The following is a 17,530-nucleotide window of genomic DNA, read 5'->3' as shown; positions in this document are numbered from 1 at the left end:
CCTGCATGTTAGCCTATGTGTCCATGCACACATAAGCAATTAGCGTTTAGAGGCAGCAGCAAAAAAAAAAAAAAAAACAGCCAGTGTGTGCAGGAGCAGCACAGTTTTGGCAGGAAAATAAATAAACAAACACCACTGATGCGCCTGAACATATCTAAACATGCCCAAGCACTAGGAGCATTTAGTGTTTGCACATTAATCTATTTAAATGGCCAGAAAACGCGTATTCTGACCAATGGAATTAAGTTGCACCTAAACGCGTTACACGAGTTTACAAGTGTCAAGCATTTTTCTCTGCTGCCAGGAGGAAAGGAATCCTAGCAAAAGAAGGAGAAGAGGAGTTCGAAAAATCAGTGTGCATGAGGCCTTGCAGTTTAACTCTAGATTAGAGCAAATGTATAGAAAGCAAAACCAACAGGCAATTATGGTGAAGATCTAGAAAATGCTTCTGCCTCAATTTGTATATAAATGTAACAGGGCAAATATACAGATGTATAAACACAGGTGGTAACAGGTATTCTATGGACATCAGAAGAAATCCCTTTGGTTGCAATTAGGAGAGAAGACCTACATGCACACTTTGTCCTCACCTGCCATGTGGCGGCTCCTCTGTGACAGAACCAGGACTTGGGTAGGGGACACAGGATTCTTCACTAGGTGTGGATGGAGATGAGCCAGGAAGGTAAACTGCACTCCACAGCAGCAGATTGCGGACGTGGCACACAGGAAACAATACCTAAGAAAACAAAAAATTTAAGGGGGAGGGGGGCGGGGAGAGAATTGGAGGTGTTTCTTATTAAGTTCCTTAAAGCAGTAGCAACATCAGATTTTTCACTTGTACCTATAGGCAAGCCTATAATAAGTCTTAACTGTAGGTACAGTGAATCTCTCCTGAACGTGCATAGTTTAGGAAATATTCACATTAGCAGGAGCCGATTAGGTCATAGCGCTGTGCATTCAGGACACACAAAGTGTGCCATTAATGCAGAGAGCGATGCAATTCCCATGCGTATGCGTGGTAGTGACATCATTCAAGCATGGCCATTCAAACAGGCAGACAATGGAAGGGAAACCAGATGGGGATGGAAACGCCTGAAGCAGAAACCACGCTCTGCTGGAGGGCACCGCTTGACAGGCAAGTCTGTGATGAATACCAGCACATCATGGCATAAAACTGCAGGTGGATCATTTAATAACATTTTGTTAGCAGAGTTTACTACCATTTTAACCATACACTCATCTAGGTCTATGGCCATATATGTTCAGACACATGCCTTTAAAATCTAGACAATTGGTACCTCAATTGAAATATTCCACATTTCTCACAGTACAAGAAAACATAAATTTGATGACTGGATTAGTTCATTAAATTATAAAATACTGCAGAGTTTTTCAGCAGTTTTTTTATACGAGTACCTAAAACGATTCACACCAATTGCTACATACATTAACAGAGGTTACCAGCTGGATACTCCATCCTACCTGTTTAAAATTAGAATGGATCTCAACTTCATGCAGTAAAAGTTTCACAACACACTAATGAGAATTCTCAGAGGACTAAACGGAACCAGTTAAAATTAAAATATGGGAGCTGCAACTGAAGACCTTTTCTTTTTTTTTTCTTTTTTTTTTTAATTTTAGGCACTGCCATCATCCTGATCCTGGCTATACTACCTATTGAGTCACCAACAAAGAATAAGAACGGGCACATTGCATGTTTATGATATTTCCCTGGGTGAATTGCTTGTTCTCAGTCAGCAACTCTAGACCAAGATAGGAAAAAAAAAAAGTCCTGGGCCTTGCAAAAAAAAAAAAAAAGTCCATGCCAGTTTTACAAATTTGTCTTAATGGGTTTCTTTGGAGGACAATGTGCCAAAAATTATCAGTGTATGAATATTTCGGTACAAAGCAGAAAGTTCTAGAAAAGGAACAGACAAAACGGTAACATATAAAACAGCAAACGCAAGCATAACGAGGTTGTGCCAATGGAAAAAGAAAAAAGGTGGGACAGGTAGGATTCACTGTATAAAAGCAACTTTGCATGAACAACCAACTTACTGTTTCTGACTGAGAGGAATACAGCAAATTCTTGAAAACACGGTTACCGGCTCGCAGAAGTGACCAGACTGAACAAGTGCGCTCTTGTATGTGTTTCTCACTTCTTTCCTTGGCATTGTTACACAGGAATGTCCCAAAAAGGCAAGAGTAGGTGTGCTGTACCAATTTCACCTGAGAATAACAAAGGCTAGATAAAGTCTCTACATTATGCACACATAGCAGCAAACGTGGAATACAAAGATAACTAAACAGTGAAACAATTCTAAAAACGAAATGGCTAACAAAATTCAGCAGACGGAACCTTGGTTGCAGATTAAAGCAAATAAAAGCTTGAAGTTTTCATACTGCTGAACTCCGCTATGCTACCGAGAAATGACCCCCCCCCAAAGTCTTCAATGAAACAGCAATTTCCCCCTTAGCTATTTGACCACTCCAAAAGTTTTAAAATGTAACCAATAGTGTCTTTGTTTTTTTAAACTCGCCAAAAGTCATGCTGGCATTGGTTCCTGTTTAAATTTGCGTGTAATTATGTATTGAGTAGGTCACTTTAACGATATGTGGGGGAAAAAACAAACAAAAAAACACTGGACCAGTGTGTACTTGTCTTTCTGGTTTTATGAATCATGGATTTATAATAAAATATCGCTCTTATACTTGTTTCTAATAGTAAAAGGTTTACACAGTACTTTATCAAGGTACTGTGGAGGGACCAGAAAGTCAGTGATTGCAACCACATGAGTTGTCATGAGGTTACACTACCTTAACCTCCTGGGACCCGCGCTATAGTCAAATGACGGCTACAGCGCGGATCCCAAAATCCAACAGGACGTCAATTGACGTCCGCCCCTTTGGGCGTTGCGTGCGCTCCAGAGCTTGCAGCGGGGAAACTCTGTGTTGGCTGTGTCCCTTGGACACAGCCAATTACAGATCGCCGCGAACGGCCAATCAGAGTGGCCGTTTGCGATGCGATCTGTGCGGCCAATGAGAGATGATCTCATATGTAAACATAGGAGATCATCTCTCATTGCCGTTTTACACAGAGACAGCGGTGCTGTCTCTGGAGAGGAGACCGATCTGTGTCCCTTGTACATAGGGACATAGATAGTCACCCCCCCCTCCACCTACAGTTAGAACACAATGCAGGGATACATTTAACCCCTTCCTCACCCCCTAGTGTTAACCCCTTCAATGCCAGTCACATTTATACTGTAATTAGTGCATATTTATAGCACTGATCGCAGTATAAATGTGAATGGCGCCAAAAATGTGTCAAAAGTGTCCGCCATAACGTCGCAGTCCCAATAGATCGCCGCCATTTCTAGTAAAAAAAAAATAAAAAATAATAATTCTGTCCCCTATTTTGTAGGCGCTATAACTTTTGCGCAAACCAGTCGGTCGCTTATTGCGATTTTTTTTTTTTTTACCAAAAATATGTAGAAGAATACGTATCGGCCTAAACTGAGAAAAAAATGTTTTTTTTTTTTAAATTGGGATATTTATTATAGCAACAAGTAAAAAATATTGTATTTTTTTCAAAATTGTCGCTCTTTTTGTTTATAGCGCAAAAAATAAAAAACCGCACAGGCGATCAAATACCACCAAAAGAAAGCTCTATTTGTGGGGAAAAAAGGACGTCAATTTTGTTTGGGAGCCACGTCGCACGACCGCACAATTGTTAAAGCGACGCAGTGCCGGAAGCTGAAATTTCACTTGGGCAGGAGGGGGGTATATGTGCCCAGTAAGCAAGTGGTTAAACCTAGTACACGCTACTAGTTTATTTTTTTTATTAAACCGGCATGTTTAAAAGAAAAATCCGATGTTATTACAGCGATCTCCCCCACTGAGCTATAGTGTTTTGACAGGGGGGTGGCCCCCTGCAAGAACACTCCAGTCATGGCTGATTTTTCAGCATGCACGTCCGACAGAAGCGGCTGAACCGCCATACACACAGGCCCAATGTCTGCCAGTTTTTATTGAACCGACCATTGTCGGTACTAGGCTTTACTTTTCCACCCAGACAAGTCATCACACTCTCTCTCTGGCTAGATCCTGGGGAATGCAGAACTGACAAAATCTTGCAAGATGACACTCTTGGAATAGACTGAAATGTCTAATGAAATTTCACCTGATCTGCATTCACAAGCAATTCACTTCATGGAAGTGCTGTAATGTTACACTCCAATGAAGGAGGGGGAAAGGAAAGTATAAAGCACATTTTTTTTTTCTTAAGGCTGCATTCACACGGGTGTTTAGCCATGTAGGATGGACAGCTGTGTGCAGATAACTGCATCCAGCCATAATCGCCTCAATTTTTTCCTTGCTGTGCAAACAGTCACGAATAGCTGCTGTCCGCCAATACCCTGTCATTGCACTGTATGGGCTCAATGGCTGCAGCTCTTTGCGCAATCCCAGCTGCAGGAATCAGTAGATTCTTGCCACTGGGATTCACAGCATGGCTAAACTCTTTTGCAACTATACCCTTATAGATACATTGTTCATCTACCTCAGATGGTTTCTGAAGGAAGAGGGGTGCCAGACAGTATAGGTAGACATCACACTGTACTGCAAGGTCCACTTTAAACCTTCTGCTTAAATGCACATTGGGTCACCTGTGTGGCTTCTGATTTTTGCTTTGTGATTGGACCCAACGATTTACATATTTATATATATTGGTTTCTGCTAAGAAAATTCCCCCCTCCGCTATTCAGATCTATTCACAATATAATCAAATAAGGCCCCTTTCACACTGCTCTGTTGCAGTTTGGCCACAGTGCAGATGCAGCTCAGTGTATCTGCCGTTTTTGTGCAGGTTAACAGCGGTTTCCCATAGACTTTAAGGCCCCTTTTTGTTGGTGCATTTTCTAAAAGCGCACCAAAAGTTCTCCATTGATAATGTCATATGTGACGAAACGCGTCTGAGGGGGTAACATGCTGATGTCACCACACCGTCTCGTTGAGGACTTTAGCATGTATTGTAGCCTGCCGGCTTCTTAATTTTATGCGGTTTTAAATACTTCTAAAGTGCAAGTGCAACTATTTGAACAATAAATTAAGATTTAGACAGTATCACACTATGGTCCATCTTATCGGGCTGATTGTTGAACAATGCTTATTGAGATTATGGTTATTCGCTTCATAGTCTGCATCACCTATACAGCATTTCCACGATCTCCAGCAAAGCAAAGGCCTGGACTGGGCTATAGCCATTTGCTTACTTGGCTTGCTATCTGGTAAGCGTGTTCTCTATGAGGTGGCTGTGCACTTGTCTGTGAAACAATCACTGGGGTGTCCTTTATTAAATATATTCAACTACCTGTGTAATTATTAGAACAATCTTATGCCCTGCAATTGCATATATGGACTGTAATTCATGCAATTTTTCTCCTTCGCACCAAAAATTCTGCATGCTGGATCTTTAATGTGCTTTCAGAAAACACACCAAAAACATGGGACGTAATAAAAAGTCAATGGGATACCGCAGGCAAGTCACACAAAAAACGCTGGTACACCAAGCTGCAGCCGTACTGCAGTCAAACCTCATAGGGGCATTGTGAAAAGGCTCTGTGAACGTCAGCTCAGTGAAGAACTGCAGATTAGCCTTGACCACACCACATAAGATATTCATATGCAATACTTTTTATTCACCCAACTAATATAAAACTGTTCTTGAATTAAAAAAATAAAATAAAATGCTGTCGACAATGAAACTGAGGTACAAAAATATTTCTCAGTTTACAGTAACCTGAAATACTACCTGCACTAGACATTGAGGAATAGTAATAAAACAAACATGGGCTGAAACCCCCATTTCTGCAAGTAGAATGCCCCAATACATAGAAAGGTGAATATACTGAACTAGGAGCCAAGCTGTTCTTCTAGATGTACTCACCAGAAAAGCCTCATTGAACTCTAAAGAACAAGGAAATTGTCTCTGTAATTGGTGAACACAGTCCAGCCACTGCAAGAACACTGGGCAGCGTTCATTCAGGTCTTCAGAGTTCTCACCATGCCCACAGCGGTCAGCAAATTTGTGCCCGAAGTCCAACCACTCAGTTTCCACCAAAACCTGAAATCCCTATTTGAGAAAAAGGAACTCCAATGATATGCACAATACAGAAAGCTAAAGGGTCAGCTTTAAAAGAAGGGTAAATAACTGCATTTTTTTTTAACCACACTGTCAAAACTTACTGCCCAATTTTTCCTTGGTTAATTACATTAATAATGAAAAGTTATGAGTTAATATAAGAAAATAAAGAATACAGATCAGAAAATTATATTGACTAACTTTGTAATAGAATTACAGAGTGAAGTGGACTAAGGAGGAAAGAGTGTCAGATTCAGAGCTCCATCACTGGCTAAGCCTGGCTCGAACAAGCATTAGGCTGGGTTCACACTTATGAAATTGGATGCAGGTTTTCCCCCCACATCCAATTCGCATGACAGGAGAGTGACCAGGTCTCAATGGAGCTGGTTCCCACACCTCGGCGGTGGCCACAAAGGGCACTACAAAAGGGTCTTGTGCGTCTTTGGCTCCGTTCCAGGTCCGAATTCAGGCAAAAACTCTGACCGGATTTGCCTCTAAAACGGTGAACAGGGAAGCACTGGACGCCCTGCTGCAAGCCGCTCTGAAAATAGTGTGAGCCCGGCCTCAGACAAGGTTTTCTAGCCTCTCAAATTGTCTAAATTGCCTGCAGAAATTTCAGTTGTGGCCGTTTTAGGGTGCCACAAACATAAGACTGCTGCAGACCAAAGAAAAAAAATTTCTTCAAACTCAAATGACATAATTCTGACAGGATAATCCTCTTAGTCCTTGAAAGTCTAAGCCCAGGAAAATGAACACGACCTGAGCTCAAAGACTGCTTTTTAAAGCAGAATTGAAAGCATCATCAACATATGTTGAAGCTGGTCTATGCAAGTACTTGCCCAGGTGGAACCGAGTCTCCCAGTCCACACTGCCAAATCAAACCCAGAGCCGATTTGTGTTTGGATCAATCATCTTAGTGTTGACCATCTAGGGCAGCGTTTTTCAACCTTTTTTCAGTCAAGACACCCTTTAGAACTGCACATCAGTCTTCGGGCTAGTTCACACCAGGAGGTGCACCCAAACGCTAGCACGTTTTGCTTTTTTTGATAGGCTGCTCTATGCTCGTGAAACAGACATGTTTTTTTATGCACTCAAGGACCAGTGGATAGAAAAATCTTTATTTTTTGCTAGAAAAATACTTAGAACCCACAACCATATATTTTTTTTTAGCAGAGAACCTAGAGAATAAAATGGAGATCGTTGCAATACCATATTTGGACAGCGATCTTACAAACGCACTTTTTTTGGAAACAAAACACAACACCTTTTTGAATAAAAAATAACAGTATAGTTAGCCCAATTTTTTTTCCCTCGATAATGTCAAAGATAATGTTATGCCAAGTAAATTGATGCCCAACATGTCACGTTTCAAAATTGAGCACGCTCATGGAACAGATAAACTTTGGTACTTAATCTCCATAGGCAAAGTTTAAAAATTTCTACAGGTTACTAGTTTAGAGTTACACAGGAGGGCTTGGGCTAGAATCATTGCTCTTGCGCCAACAATCGCGGCGATACCTTGCATGTGTGGTGTGAACACAATTTACATATGTGGGCCCGACTTGCGTATGCTTCTGTGCGTGAGCACAGAGGGACGGGGTGCTTAAAATTTTGTTATTTTACACTGTCCCTTTATAAAAAAAAAAAAAAAAAAAAAATGATCACTTTTATTCCTAGATAGTCAACACTAAGATGATTGATCCAAACACAAATCGGCTCTGGGTTTGACTTGGCAGTGTGGACTGGGAGATTCGGTTCCACTTGGGCAAGTACTTGCAAAGACCAGCTTCAACATATGTTGATGATACTTTCAATTCTGCTTTAAAAAGCAGTCTTTGAGCTCAGGTCGTGCCTCCTTTGGAATTTATAAACATCCATTGTAATAGAAAAGCAATAGAAAATAGAAAAGCAGGACAGGGCCTTTAATGTGTGACCTGGGGTAAAAAAGACCTCATTTACACTTAAAATAAAAATAAAAACAATTGTCCCTTTAAGGCCGGAGGGTGGAAGTGACGTTTATGGCACCCCTGCTCATTTGCAAAAGGCAAGGCATTTTTGTGCAGTGTGGGAAAAGCTCCCCCTCCTGTATCCCCCCCCCATCTCTATCACTACAGGAGTAGGGACAGCAATAGAGAGGAGAGAGCCTGGAGGAGGCGTGGGCTGTGCTAACCTAACAATGGGGTATAGCCATATCGGTTTTTATTAGGCCAAGTGTTTAGCTTTAACAGGACAGAAACCCATTATGCAGTTTCTAAATGCTGTTCAAGAAAACATTTACTGTGGATGCACATAACATTGCTCAAGTTTAAACTACTTTAGGCCAGGTTGATATTTTAGAGGAATGTTCAAGGGTAATACATGTGGCACAGACAAGTCCTGACCGATCTGTGAAAACACTGACGATTAACACCCAAATACAGACAGCCAAAAACAGCCGTCATTGGACTAATATGATGCCTCCATTTTATGACAGAAGAGGGAATTTGGATCCGTTTATCTGGCTGTGCAACTTCTGCCCTATATCAGACGGGCATTAAGAATACACACCTCAATGGTCCTGTAATATGGATCCAGCAGGAGTTTGGAGAGAGCCACAATTTGTGGAGTGCGGTCCCATCCGTCTGAACAGTGCACAAGAACAGGGCGCTGATCACGATGTAATGCATTACAAACCAGCAGGGAGGACTTGAGTAACATGGAAAGATGCTGCAACCACTTTGTGCCCTCCAGTGCAGATAGCCAACTGAGTGTAAAAAAGAAATCAATAAATTGTTGTTCAACTTATACATTATAGCACATTGCTAAAATATGGCATTTATTTTGTCCATCTACTGTATTTATAAGCTTACAAATGCTGAAACAAAACTGCCCAGGATAAAACAAGTTGCAACCTTACAGAGGTTGTAAACCTCCCTATGCCAACTGTACCTATAAAATGTCCTAAACGTGTGCCCTTTAGGAGATATTTACTGTAAACTGGGGAGAGGGAATGAATGATGTCATAAGCCTACGCTTTTTACCATAGAACAAACAGGAAGTGCGCTGTATAAGGTATTACTGGTAGAAAAAAATATATTTTACTATCCAAAGTTAAAACAAGGGCAGAAGATTTAACAGATTGAAAGTTGGGAAGGAAAAAAAAAAAAAAAAAAATGGACTGAAGGTCCGCTTTAAGACGACCTCAAAGGGCCAGAGTGTCACACTGACCAATATTTCACCCCCTATACATCTATGGTTAAAAACTGTATCATTGCATTTGCAAATCCAAGTAACACTTGTTTAAATACTACTGGTCATAAAATGGCCTTCTTGCTGCTCTTCTGATCCAGCGCTGTGCTTGTCTGCAGCAGCACTGCTCTCTCCCTCTTCTCACAGGACAGAGGCAACAGCGGGAGTCCTTGGCTTCTGCTGCTCTCAATCAAATCTGGCAAGATGGGATGGACGGGGCATGGCCAAGCCATGCTGTGTTTTCATATAGACACACAGACCTCCTTGGGAGCATGCCCCACATAGCACACAGCTTGCTGCAGAGGCACTCAGGTAAGAGGAGGAGACGAGAATGCCCTTAGAACCTCTTTAGGCAGCCATACAATGTTATTCTGGTTAGTGTGATGGCCAATACCACAACTGACACAAGCCATAACTACTGGCAGGCACATAGACACGAGTTTCGCCGTATATCAATTGGTAGTTTTCTGCCCATATGGAAAAAGAACTGAAACAAAATTGCAAATGTAAATAGCAAGAAACCAAAGCTAGCTGGAAAAAGTCAGAATAAAAGTATGAACACCACAGTGAATGACAGAAAACAAACAATTACTTGGCTGGATCAGGCATCTGTGTACACAGCAGACGTAATGATTGGAAGCTCTTGCGGATGGAGTGAATATTGGCCATGCCCATGAACACAACTTCACAGTTAGGATAATACTCTGCAAAGAAAACAGGCGATTGTGTAAATTACTAGGAGGGATCATCTGCTGACTGTCACACAGAACTCTTACTATTACATTTGATTCATGAGAAGATATTTTACTAGCAGCTCAAAATTCATTTAAACATGGGTTATACATAAATTGCTCTAACTTGCACAAAAAATAAAGCTTTAAAAAGGAAACCTGTCATGAGGCACAGATGGGCTAAATGCAACTACTGCTCTTTCCTTGTGAAAATGCTACTTGTCCGACTCATGTCCTGACTTCAGTACACACAGTTACTGATAAAAACCAGGGACAACAAGATCATTTTTAGAGGTATGGTGGAAGTGGCAGCTTCCGCTTTTCTCTCCTTTTGGACTCCCCCCTGACAGAATTATTGTTCTTTGCCAAAAGAACATATGATCCACAATAATATTTATGCCACGAAAATGAGTGTGTGTTGTAAATTGCCTCTAGCATTGCTCCGGTTTCTCCTTGCTATTTTGTTGAAAGCCCAGAGCAGTCACATCCTTACTGATGACTCTCCTTATGCAGACCATACATGTATTCGAATTTGGCCAGTTCAGAAGGGACCAATCACATTTCGATCCATGTATGGGCAGGCTGGTTGTACACAAGTCAGTCAATCTACTTGTGTGCAACCAGCGTGTCTGTTTTCTCCCCAATCAGTGCTGCCAGCTACAGCCAGCAACACTGATCTTTGTATTCTGAAGGTGGTGGTGAAGGCTCCCCCAATGCCAGAATACAATACCACAGCAGCAGAGAATCCCTTATCCACATAGAATGTGTGGATGGGGGAATCAAATTTTCAATCCATGGTTGCAGGAAAGAAAAATCACATCTACGGCTTGCCTTACAGTGCTCATTCTGCTGCTGCCCAGGATGAAAGGAGAGAAAAATCAGGGAGATAAGACACTATTCTGGTAAGTTTAACTCTTTTGTGCCTCTCTGGCAGCAGAGTTTGCCCTGTCACCTCTCCTCCTCATCTTTAGTCTCTCCACAATATGTCCTTCCTCCACACAGTCTTGGTCAATTCTTTTGCTTTAACAGTATAGGCACTTTTTTATGTTTTACATAGCTACACCTGCAAAAGGGTCCAGCATGAAGTGATCAATCAGAACTTAATTTGCTGACTAAATTTACACTTTAACAACATTAACATTTTCAATAATAAAGAAAAACTTTTTTATAAATATGCTATAGTAGGAGTAATATTTTCCAATACTCAGGTTTCTTGTTTAGTGACTTCCCAGAAGAAAACTATTCTAATGCCTCCTTTTGTCTATAATGAAGCTGCCAAATAGAACAATTACCGTAAGTATTGAAAATGTCACAAATCCTACATTTGTATATATACCTAGTTAAGAAGTAATGAATTACCTGCTTACATAATAGATTCAAGGAGACTACTGTTAAGTGTAAACAAGTGTATGAAAAAACACATTCAAAAGGCCGATAACCGTATGTTATAAACCACATACATTACTTGCTTCATTAGATCGTACTCTCCAACTTTGATGTGAAAGGTGCATTAACCCAGAAAGGCAAATCATAAAACGCCTGCAACACTTCTGATTACAGTAAACTACTGAAAATCTGAGTTGCTTCTTTGGGCTACTGGATATTACTGGACTGTGGGCTGCTTTATACAAGTTCTTAATGACACCACCCCAAAGCCAAACCAGACATATGCTTATTGCAGTTTAACTACACCAAAATAACATTTACTTTATAAATTAGGTAGAACAAACATCTACACTGCTAAAATTGCCCTACGAGATAGAATGATATGCTGACATTATCACTTTAAAAAGTTTGTTTAACCTAAACAAACCATTCCCTTTACCAATTAATGCAGTGACTGTCAGAGCTCTATAAACTGTATTTAGCATTAGCTACATACAGCTGTGTTCTGGCAGGGGTACAATGACTTCCCATACCAGACCTAAAACAAGATCGGACAGAGCACTGCTCAGCCATTCACAAGAAGCCTTGTTTTTTAAATCAGAAGAAAAGGTTTATTAAAGAACATAGCCAATATACAGGCACATATTGTAAACAGTGAGTAACATACATTACATCGAAAAAGGCTTGATCTCAATGAAGCATTAGAGCACACTGATCAACGATTTTACCAGGCATATTCAGAGAGCTATTAAGGTAAATCACAGTATAAAGTGGCGTTGTAAACCTTATAGATTGTCGCACAGTATAAAATAGCTTATATATTATTAGGTATGAGTAAGATACAAAGAAAAGAATAATAAAGTAAAAAAAGAGAAAAAAAAAAAAAAAAAAGTCTGCCGTAACATTAGTTACCATGGTTACCTTTACCATTCATAGAACACCTTTGGTTAACTAGGCGCTACAGATCCCTCTTTTAGCAATAATCACAACTGTAGTAGTCTTTTTACTGGTTGGTGGGGAGCTATTCCAGGGGTGTCTATCCATGTTTGTCAGATTGAGTAGATTTTTTTACTAACATTCCTATGTTAGGTGAGTTTTTCAATTAAGGTCACATTAACTGCATCCACCCACCGTTTCCAGCCTGGCACCTGTGAGGATATCCAATACCTAGCTATTAGTTTGCGGGCTATGTAGAGGAGCCGCAAGACTGCCATATGACCGTGCGGTGAGGGTACCTCCAAGGTGCCTAGCAAGCAAACAATGGGGTCATGTGCCAACGGAAATTGATAAATACGGGAGATGATGGAAAGGACATAATGCCAGTACCAAAAGAGCGTTGGCCATTTCCACATCACGAGTAGCAAGTCCCGATTGGTTCTGTTGAACTTGGGACATAAGGGCGAGTCTGTTTCCCCATTTTTGGAGCTGAACTGGCGTCCTGTACGCTCTATGTAATAATAGATGAGAAAGCTTGTGAGATGCCGAAACTGATACCAAGGGGGCAGAAGTCAGACATAGTTCTCAAACTTCCCCATCTATGTGCCCTAGGCCCTTTTTGCACGGCAGTGTGGAAGCAACATGTGTAGCGTGCAATAGTTTGGAATATACCCTCAAAAATAATACCTTTCTTTCTCTCTGTTAGGAGAACATCGGATTGTAAGGGGTGGACCATGGGAGTAAGCAGGGAGGTTCTAACCTCGCAGTGGATAGTGCGTCTGAGTTGCAAATATTTGTAGAACTGGTTTCTAGGTAGTTCAAACTGTTTGCACCTCTGTGAAAGATTTGACTACAGTGCTTAAGCCTTGTATTTTTATGAAAGAATGCAAGTCTTCCTGATTCATTCGCGTAGAGATCATGACATCCACCCACCTCTCCACCTCAACCAGAGGAAGCTTTGTATTCATTTCTAAAAGACAAGACTTCATATGAATAACTTAACAGAGCTTAGCCCAACTTTTTTTTTCTGAAAATGGGATGGGAAGAACCCATACCGCTGCCAGAACAGAGAGCTGTATACAGCGCTGACAGTTGCTGCGTCGATTAGTAAAGAAAATATTTTGTTTGGGCCAGCTTGGTAATTAAAAAAAAAAAAAAAAAAAGTTATAGTATTCCTGGCGTTTGGGTGGAACCAGGGTTCAACCACAATGAGCCAGGGTTTCCAATGTAACACACACACACACACACACACACACACACACATCTTTGGTCTCACCTGGACACTCACAGCCTCCACCTTTAGCACGATTGGCCACAGCAGCAGCATAGGATCGGGCATCAAGAATTAACAGTTTTTGGGGCTGGGTAGAGCTGCTTTCCGATGAGGGTGAATTTGACATGGATGAGTCTGTAAAAGAGGAATTCTTACCAGTTTTCATAAGTTTATCAAAAAGGGGCCAAACACTGCACTAATCAAAATATGAGGGGAGGCCAATATGTTCTTACCCTCACCAAGATCTAGATGTGCTTGGGATCTGAAATTTTGCAGATTTTAAAAAGGTGGATATCTTCATAATATGCAAGCCAATTTTTGTTTTTGGAGGTCATGGTGAATTATAGTTAGAAAACGACAAAAGCAAAGAAAGAAAGGCGCACCAGCCTAGTGTGTTACCGTTGACGGGTTTAATCAAAATAAAATAATAGTAGAAACTACTTACAAGAGAACTGACATGGAAAGCTTAACAGCAACGTTATGATGAATACCCCTCGAACCACACTCCAAGATAGGGGGGGGGGGATGTAGAGGTGTGTCACTGCCGGCTGACGCGTTTCAAGGCGTCAAGGGCCTCTTCATCAGAGCTCAGCAGTGCAGACCCTTCCACAGTCACACCTTTATATACACAAGTGAATGCAGGCAAGCAGCTATGTGTATCCATCTATGTGCACAGGTATACAGATGCACTTAGGTGTCCTTTATTATTATGCACTGGCTCACATCTGGATACTCTCTATGCTGTAAGCCCCATCAGTCCCTTCCCCTCACACACAACATAGGATGTTTAGGCGCAGTTTTTATACTTTTAAACATTTTTTATATATATTTTTTATATATTTTAGATAGTCTTACGACCCGCAGTATCATGGAGTCTGGTAGAGGGCACCGAATTTAGCGTTGCAGTAACAAGTTTGGAATGTACCCACACCCGATTTTGTACTTCCGCATCTTCATCGATATATGGTCACTATCGGGTATGTACAATTGCAGGTATGTGCAGGCGCTGGACGGTTGCATAGTTGCCTGTACAGTTATACATATAGCAATATTCACATTCCGCCATCATTTAGTGTGTGGGGTTTAGTATGTTGGTTATATATCCAAAATGTAAACATATTTGCTTTTTACCGTACACTGTAAATTTTTTGCCCTTATGACTGCTGTTCGCCTGTCTATTAATAATACCTTTTTTAATTATATATATATATATATATATATATATATATATATATATATATATATATATATATATATATATATATATATCTCTCAAGTGTGCCGAAGCGCACCCCCTGTGGGCCACGTGCGACAGGGACCACATCCTTCTAAATTACTCCCTCTTATTGTTCCTAAATTCCCTATTCCTTTCTCCCCCTTATAGGTAGTATTTTTTGTATAACAATTACAAGACTATATTTATATATATATATATATATATATATATATATATATATATATATATATATATATATATATATATAAATATTTTAATATATTTATCATTTTAATGTTCTGATTCCATTCGTTTTTTTTGCTTTTTATTTGCCACTTCTCCGTTTCCCTTCCTTTGCTCTGCAGAGCGCCGCCTTACGTCCCACATACAGAGCGCCAAGCTTGTGGGCCAACACTGATGACGCTGTCATCTGGCGCACCATCACGCATGTTGCAGATACGCCGGACCGCTCTAATGGTCAGCGTTCGGACGTGTGGCGGGGCGCTACTGCGGCATACGAGGGGTAGTCGGCTCTACACGGGAAAGAGCACGGTTTTGAGGATCAGGGATCATGGGAGGCGTTCTGTGGCCTGCGGTGGGTGTCGGCTGCTTGCCTGCATTCACTTGTATATAAAGGTGTGACTGTGGAAGGGTCTGCACTGCTGAGCTCTGATGAAGAGGCCCTTGACGCCTCGAAATGCGTCAGCCGGCAGTGACACACCTCTACATCCCCCCCCCTATCTTGGAGTGTGGTTCGAGGGGTATTCATCATAACGTTGCTGTTAAGCTTTCCATGTCAGTTCTCTTGCAAGTAGTTTCTACTATTATTTTATTTTGATTAAACCAGTCAACACACTAGGCTGGTGCGCTTTTCTTTCTTTGCTTTTGTCATTTTCTACTATATATATGTATATGATCCCAAGACTAAAGAAATGTCAAACCCCCAAAAAGGCTCGGTTTTCAAGTTTGTCCGGCATGACGCCTACTATAATTCACAACGACCTACAAAAAAAATAATAATTGGCATGCATATTACCAAGATATCCACCTATAAACCTGCATAATTTTAGATCCCAAGCACATCTAGATCATGGTGAGGGTAAGAACTTATTGGCTTCCCCGGTACAAAAAAGCCTGACCTGCAAAGATTTCTTACCAAAATCAACCTCAGAAAGAACTCCTCCATTAACGCTGCTATGTATGCACGAACCATTGGCCATTTTGTCTGGACTGCTTCGACTGCCGTCAGAGGCAGAAGCCCTGGCTATGGACTGAATAAGATGTTCATCATCTGCATTCCTCCAGCCCCACCAGCTGACCTCCGGCTGGCCACAGCGAGCGATAACAGAACCATTATTCTGATGCCTGATGAAGAAGACAGATGTCAAAACCACCATGGCAGACCAACAGACAGATCAGGGTTATTTTGTTTATTTAGATTTGTGACAGCTCCTATGAACTCTAATTTATGATGGTTCCCTGTCATTAATAGTTCTAAAGTGACTTGGGAAAGAGTAGATTTAGGGTATAAATTCAAAACATAACACCTTTAAGTGGGTAATGGCATTAAAATGTATGTCAAGCTTAAAAACTGTTTTTTGGTTTTCTGGATTAAGATTGAGCGTGGAGAGATTAGAACCTTTGTATAGTTTTTACTTCTATCCAGTGCTCCAGTAGAGAAATTATCCCTCACTTTCACAGACGAGTCCCTGTTGCAAAAATGTAAACCTGCAAAAAGACAATACACGATTTAAAAGCTAATGGGGGTTCTTTCTAGTCTTCCCCCTACTTCTGTCTGGGTCGCTGTAGGAGTGTTCACCTCACTTTTCTGGTAATCTATTATACTGCCTCAACAAATAAAAGATATTTGGTATAAGCACTCCAAACAGAACATTTGTACTTGCCATAAAAACCTCACCTTGGAGTTCATTGAGGGACACAGGAATTTAGATAGTCAGTTTATATTGGCGGATTGGAGACTGGCAAACAGATACTGTAAAAGCCAGACTCTGCATAAATCTCTCTACATAGATTGCCTTGGTTTCATGGTAAAGTAGTACCAACATCATGTACCAACATCATGAGCAGAAACATGGAGGTGTGGGACTTGTGACACTCAACAGACTCCAATTAAGATTGTTGCACTGTAAAATCCTTTAATTTTAATCTCTTGTCCATTGAGGGACACAGGAATGTAGATATTAGAACTTCTATAACTTCTATAAAAGCAGTCCAAATGAGGGGTGGGCAACATAGCAACCAACAGGCCTTCCAAGGAAGACTGGGAGGTGCCTGCACCCCAGGAGCCACAAATTTAGCCAAAGAGGTCCCACAAAATCCTCCAGACAAACTATCCCTCAGCAGCAGGATGTTGGGGTGCCCACCTGCTGACCATCCAAGGCGGCAGAGTGCCCTCCAGTAATGTTTTCTGCCCACTATGTAGTACGAGGTGCACCTAGGTACTCAAAATTCTCTGCTCAGTGCAGACGCTATTGGCTGAGGAGAGCCAGCTTCTAAGGCATTATAATTGGAGACCATTTGAGAGGCTATAACTCTGCAGCATTTTTAATGGTGTTTAACAAAGCAAGTCAGGAAATATAGCCATGGTGGAATTCACT

At 41.1% G+C, this 17,530-nt stretch overlaps 1 protein-coding gene across 5 annotated transcripts in view; it reads right to left on the bottom strand.

Annotated features, from left to right (window-relative positions):
* MTMR3 (myotubularin related protein 3) overlaps positions 1-17,530 on the bottom strand; it is a 131,515-nt gene that overhangs the window by 19,402 nt on the left and 94,583 nt on the right. For all 5 annotated transcript variants that reach the window (XM_040351974.1, XM_040351963.1, XM_040351969.1 and 2 more), the window contains 7 exons: positions 16,069-16,277; positions 13,700-13,831; positions 9,963-10,074; positions 8,690-8,885; positions 5,948-6,133; positions 2,059-2,229; positions 591-736 (listed from right to left, as the gene is read on the bottom strand). In XM_040351974.1, coding sequence (XP_040207908.1) covers positions 591-736; positions 2,059-2,229; positions 5,948-6,133; positions 8,690-8,885; positions 9,963-10,074; positions 13,700-13,831; positions 16,069-16,277 — 1,152 coding nt within the window. The remainder of the gene's footprint in view (positions 1-590; positions 737-2,058; positions 2,230-5,947; positions 6,134-8,689; positions 8,886-9,962; positions 10,075-13,699; positions 13,832-16,068; positions 16,278-17,530) is intronic.

The sequence above is a fragment of the Rana temporaria genome, chromosome 1, assembly GCF_905171775.1.
Source record: "Rana temporaria chromosome 1, aRanTem1.1, whole genome shotgun sequence".
NCBI classification, from domain to species: Eukaryota; Metazoa; Chordata; class Amphibia; order Anura; family Ranidae; genus Rana; species Rana temporaria.
The sequence above is the reverse complement of the archived record's forward strand: the minus strand, read 5'-3'. Positions and strand labels throughout refer to the sequence as shown.